At 58.8% G+C, this 5,575-nt stretch overlaps 1 protein-coding gene across 2 annotated transcripts in view; it reads left to right on the forward strand.

The window, feature by feature from the left end:
- LAMC3 (laminin subunit gamma 3) overlaps window positions 1-2,535 on the forward strand; it is a 58,071-nt gene extending 55,536 nt beyond the window's left edge. For both annotated transcript variants that reach the window (XM_070250865.1, XM_070250866.1), the window contains exon 28: window positions 1,025-2,535. In XM_070250865.1, coding sequence (XP_070106966.1) covers window positions 1,025-1,275 — 251 coding nt within the window. In that variant the 3' untranslated portion in view covers window positions 1,276-2,535. The remainder of the gene's footprint in view (window positions 1-1,024) is intronic.
- The last annotated feature ends 3,040 nt before the right edge of the window (window positions 2,536-5,575 follow it).

Consider the following 5,575-nt stretch of genomic DNA (forward strand, 5'->3'; position numbering starts at 1 on the left):
TCCCGTCCCCGCTGGCTGAGCCCTGTCTTCCTGTTGAATGTCACCCTAATGACAAGGGCCAGGTTGGGGAGGCAGCCTGTGGATTCCATGCCACCATCACCTCCATCAAGTTCAAATGTGAGTCCCGGCCCCACCCCCTCGTTTTACACTTGGGGAGCCTCAGGAAGTTCTCTCTTTTTTTTTTTTTTTCTGTTTTTGAGGAGGAAGACTCACCCTGTGCTACTATCCCTTGCCAATCTTCCTCTTTTTTTTTTTTCTTGTTGAGGAAGATTAGCCCTGAGCTAACATCTGTGCCAGTCTTCCTCTACTTTGTATGTGGGATGCCTCCACAGCATGGCTGATGAGTGGTGTAGGTCTGCGCCTGGGATCTGAACCCGTGAACCTGGGCCACCAAAGGGGAGCACGTGGAACTTTAACCACTTGGCCATGGGGCCAGCCCATCAGGAATTTCTTGATCCCAAGAAATAGAGCTAATCTGTGCAGGGCCAGGACCAGACCCCCCTGTCCGCTTCCCCTGCAGCCCTTCCTGCCCCGTTCACCTCCTCATCCTCATTCTGAAGCCAGAAACCTTCTATAGCCCCAGCTCCTCCTGCATCCCAGCACAAGTGGTACCTGTAAATGTGTGCTCTTGGTGAATGGAGGCGGCATGTGGGAGCCAGCAGGCATCATGAGGACCTCATGCACACACACTGCTTTGTAGATGAGGAAGCTGGCGCTCAGCACTCACCCAAAGCCACTTTTTTCACAGTAATAGTAATACCAACAACAAAAATCAACAGTTGCCCCGTGCCACCCAGGAGGAAAGTTCTAACGTCTGCACATGAGCCCGGTGGGGTGCCCAGACCACACTCTCCCCTGCCTCACCCCACTGCCTTCTTGGTCCCTCAGTTTCTCTGGTAGATGGCAGGCACTCGGATTTCTGGAAGGTTCGGGCTGGGGAGGGTCTCGGGGATGGGGGGCTGAACAGGCTCTGGGCCCTGCAGGGGAGCTGGCCCACACTGAGGCTGTCTGTGTCCCTCTGCAGGGTCGCTGGACACCCATCAAACCCCAGCCCAGGCCCTGAACGAGACCCAGCGGGCACTGGAGCGCCTGAGGCTGCAGCTGGGCCCACCCGGGGCCCTGCAGGGGAAACTGAGGCTCTTGGAGCAGGAGTCGGAGCAGCAGGAGCTGCAGATCCAGAGTTTTGAGAGCAACCTCGCCGAGATCCGCGCCGACAAGCAGAACTTGGAGGCCATTCTGCACAGCCTGCCTGAGAGCTGTGCCAACCAGCAGTGAGGGCCACCCAGACCCGTGCTGTGCCCTGGGCCTGGGACATGCACACCCCCGGCAGGTGCGCCCACGCAGGCACACCCCCAGAGCCTGCTGCTGTGTCCCCTCCCTGGTGACTACTCACCCACCCTTCCGAGTTGATGCCCATGTCCCCCTCCATACCAGCAGGAGTAAGTGTGCACTGCCACCGTGCACGTGCAAACATGCACACCCCAGGGCAGTAATAAGTGCACGTGCGCAATGGACACCTTGCAGACACATGCCTGTGTGTGTGATGCATACATGTGTACAAGACCATCTGTGCGTGCACACAAGTTACAGTCAGTCCACGCCCGTTTATGGAGTGCCAGCTGTGTGTGCGCCTCCCCTGGATGATGGGGGAGCTATGGCAGATGCCCCGTGGCACTAATATACTCACTCTTCCTCATGAAAGTGGGGACCCAGGCAGGGTTGGTACTTGAAAGGCTGAGGGGGACAACCCACAGGGGTGGGTTCAACAAGAGCCAGAGCCCCCAGTCCCAGAGCGGCCCTCTGTCCTACTGCAGCCCCCCCACCTGTCACCCACCACACACCCAGCAACTCGGCACAAATGAGGGACAGGGCAGGCCAAGAAGCACAAGATCCTAGGGAGCTCTCCGCAGAGGAGCCTGCAGCCGGGGGCTCCTGGGACCACGGTGCAGCCTGCTAGGCTGGCCAGGGGCATGGCCCGCCCCTGCAGGGGTATCATTGGCCACATAGAAGACTTCATTCTCAGGATCCTGAGACCGGGCCAGACTCGAAGGAATCGCCTGCCCTGGGCCCAGTGCCCCTTTCAAATGGTGGCCTATCCAAAGACGGGGGCCTCAAGGGCCTGGGGGAGCCCAGGTCCGGGGGGCTCAGATAGGCTGCTGGGAGCTCTCCTTTGTGACCCTGCTCACCTGGGTTTGGCCTTTGACTTATTGACACTTCCCAAACTGGCCCTGCGGTCCTGTGGCCCCACCTGCCACCTGCTGGGCGTGGAGGCCTGGCTGCCATTCCAGTCTGTCCTGTGGGGGAGTCCCCCTGTGGCCAGGCCCCCTGCCGGCCTCTGCCCAGGATTCCATGGCATTTCCTCCTGCAGCTCCACCCCTTTCCCTGCCAGCAGACCGCAGGGCCTTGGCGCTGGGGTGCTGGGGGCCTCCAGGGACCCACCCCCCTCCTGTGGCTCTTCCTGCCCCAGGCAGCAGGGACAGGCAGCAGCATGGACCAATTCTGTTTAACGTGGAAATAAAGGATCCCTTTACTCGCCGGGTGCTGTGCCTCTGGTCCTCCCGTGCTGGTTGGCAGCAGGCGCCCTGGCTGTGGGCACAGACTCACCACCCTGGCGTGTGGGTGCACACACCCGGCGCCCGGGGAGTGAGTGGAAGAACGTGCAGTCACAAGAAGGTGGCGGAAGCTGAGCTCACTGGCTTTGCCAGGGGCACAGGGGGCTTTGCTGGGGTCCTGTGACCACGGGCACCTGCCCTCTCCCCTCTGCTCCAGGAGGCTTATCAGGCAAAGTCTAGGGGGGTTTGAGGGTGGGGTACAGAGAGGCCCTCAGCTGACTTCTGGCTTGGGCTGGAGACACTGAGGCAGGAAACAGTCAACTCCAAATCAAGCATCGAGCTGCAGAAAACCTCAGGGTGGGACGCCAGAGAGGAGAGGAGGGGGAGGGCTTCAGGCCAGGCCTGGAAGGGTGGGGAGACAGGGGAACATTCCAGGCAAAAGAGTAGGCAACAGCCCAGGGTTTGCAGGGTGGGGGCCTGGCCAGCACGGGTCACTCCGGGAACCCAGGTTGCAGGGGTGGGGTTATGGAGCGTGCTCAGTCAGGGCCCATGGCCCCAAGGCCCGAATCTCTCCCAAGTTGGTTTAAACAGAAAAGGGAGGCCCTGGGAGGGTCTCCTGGAACCCTGGGTGGGAAGGGCTACCCAGCTCGGAGAGCCCGGGGCCGGGGGCTCCTCTTCCCTCTCCCTCCTGCCTCTCCTCTTGGCCTCAGCCTCTGCTTCTCCCTGCCTGTTTGCTTCAGTCTTTTCTCTCTGCAAAATAGCTTTCTTTGCTTTTCCTGTGCTTTATGGAAGAGGATGCCCAGCCTGCATCCACTGCCCCACCATGGCCCTGAGTTTACCTGTCATCAGGTCAAACGCTTGGCGGAGACAAGCTGGAAACTGTCCTGGCCCCATCTTCCCAGGAGAGGTAGACCCAGCTCAGGCCAGGTCCCCTACTGTTAAGAGTAATGAGGGTCTCTGGGTTCAAGGCCATATAATGAGGGCTGGGCTGTGCCTCCTGCAAACCTGCTGGAGGAGAGCATCTGGAGAGGAGGTGCATTTCTCCGCAGAGAACCTGAAAACTAAGGTGGCGTGTGTGTTTGTGTGTGTGTGTGTGTGTGTGTGTGTGAGAGAGAGAGACAGAGAGACGTGGTGCAAGTCAATGGCCCTGGTAGATTTGGAGGGGAGGACATAGGGTGGGGAGGCCAGAACTGCAGGCTGGGGCTCTCCAGTGAGCTTGATGATTGGTGTCTGGTGTAAGTGGTGCCAAGGAGGCGGGGTCCTTGGAAGACCTCTGGGCTCTGGGACGGGTCTGATGCCCCCAGGCTGCCCTCCCCCACTCCCCTCCGCCTAGTTTCTCTGCTGACCAGAGCGCACAGCGCACACAGCCATTCTGATGCCTGCTCTTGGCATGCAAACGTTGTCTGCTCGAGCTGTGGGGCTCAGCAAAGCCCAGTCCCTGCATCCCCGACGGGTGGAGGACAGGCTTCATCTCCATCCCACGGTGACTTACTTCAGGCCCGACGTCCCGTGACTCATGCAGTCCGCTCATGCCTGGGGTGTGCAGAGCCACTGTGGCCCAGAGGTGGGGCTGAGGCTGGGTGGAATGCAGCAGCTGGTGAACATCTGGCTGGCAATGCAGCCCAGCTGCTGAGCAGTGGAAGGTGCGGTGGCCCTGCCCTGTGGAACGGCTGACCAGGGCCACCCAGCCCAGCTGGCCAGGGCCACAGGCCAACAGAACCTGGACCAGGAGGTGCACTATGAGGGCCCTGTTCTAAGTCAGCTCCCTTCCCAGGGGGAACATCTTCCATCAACCAAGGATTGTAACTGCTAAACCCTTCTCCCCTCCAAGCTTTTCCTACCGGCTTAAACTCCCTGCAAGTAATAAAGTTCTAACAGCCCCTGCTGGGTGAGAGGTGCTCGTTTCCTCCATTCTGCAGATCAGGAGACTGAGGCTCAGACGGGTCAAGTGCCTTGCCTGAGGTCACACAGCTTGGCTAGATCCGAACTCTAGGGGTGGAAGAGCATATGAATGTAACCTAGGGGAAGCAGGCACCGGCTGTGCTGAGGAGGTGGGCCTGTCCCCCTAACTGCTGCGCTGGCATTAGCCCACCTTGAGCTGTCTCATTCTGTCCAGCCCCCTCCCTTGGGACACCTGGCCACTTCCCTCCCCAGGGCAATTACAGAAAAAAAGATGACCAGCTGGTACCAGAGTCCCAATTGTAGGGGTCAAGATGGAGGCAAGGCTGTGGGAAGCAGACTTTCTGGCTCCAATTCCCAAGGACATATTCTGCGTGTGTGGGGGCGGGGGGGGAGGGGGGACATTACTGGTGACCAGGTTTGCTGTTTGCCCAGGACAGTCCCCATCCATGCCTGTTGCTCCAGCATAATTATTAGGATTGTCACCTTTCGCTCAGAAATGTCCTAATTTGGACACGAGACTGTTACAAGTCCTCAGCTCCTGCACCCTGAGCCCCACAGCAGACTTGTACTCCAGACTTCACCTTCCTGAGTTTTCTGTAAAATGAGAATGCTGAGTCCTATTTCCGAGAGTTTTGAGAATTAAATGACTTTACAAACTATCCTGAACCGGTCTGGCAAAGTGCCTGCCTGGCCCGCTGGGAGCGCTCTAGAAATAGACTTCATTAACAAAACACTGATTCATTCGAATTGATTTAAAGCGTCACCCATGTCCTAGTGGCACTTTGTCATTATGCATCTTCTAAGTTTTTGCATTTTCTTTTCGACAGTTCAAAATAAAGGTTGGAAAGGCAGCCTCTCTTGTAAGAGTGCGCGCTCGGCAAAGGGCGGTAGGAGCGCAGCAGCCTCGGCTGGGTGAGCGCTTACTCCTGTCGCTCCGCCCCACGCGTGATCCTTACAGCCACCCCATGAAGTGCGAACTAAGATCGTCCCGGTTTGATTTATGGGGAAACCGCGGCCCGGAGCGGGGCAGGGACTTGTCGAGGTCCCGGGAGGAGCACGCAGGGAGGTGCTGGGGCGGCCCCCGCGCCGAGTGCATTTTCCGCATCCTCCAGCAGAGGGGC

Source organism: Equus caballus, chromosome 25, assembly GCF_041296265.1.
Source record: "Equus caballus isolate H_3958 breed thoroughbred chromosome 25, TB-T2T, whole genome shotgun sequence".
In the NCBI taxonomy this organism is placed as follows: Eukaryota; Metazoa; Chordata; class Mammalia; order Perissodactyla; family Equidae; genus Equus; species Equus caballus.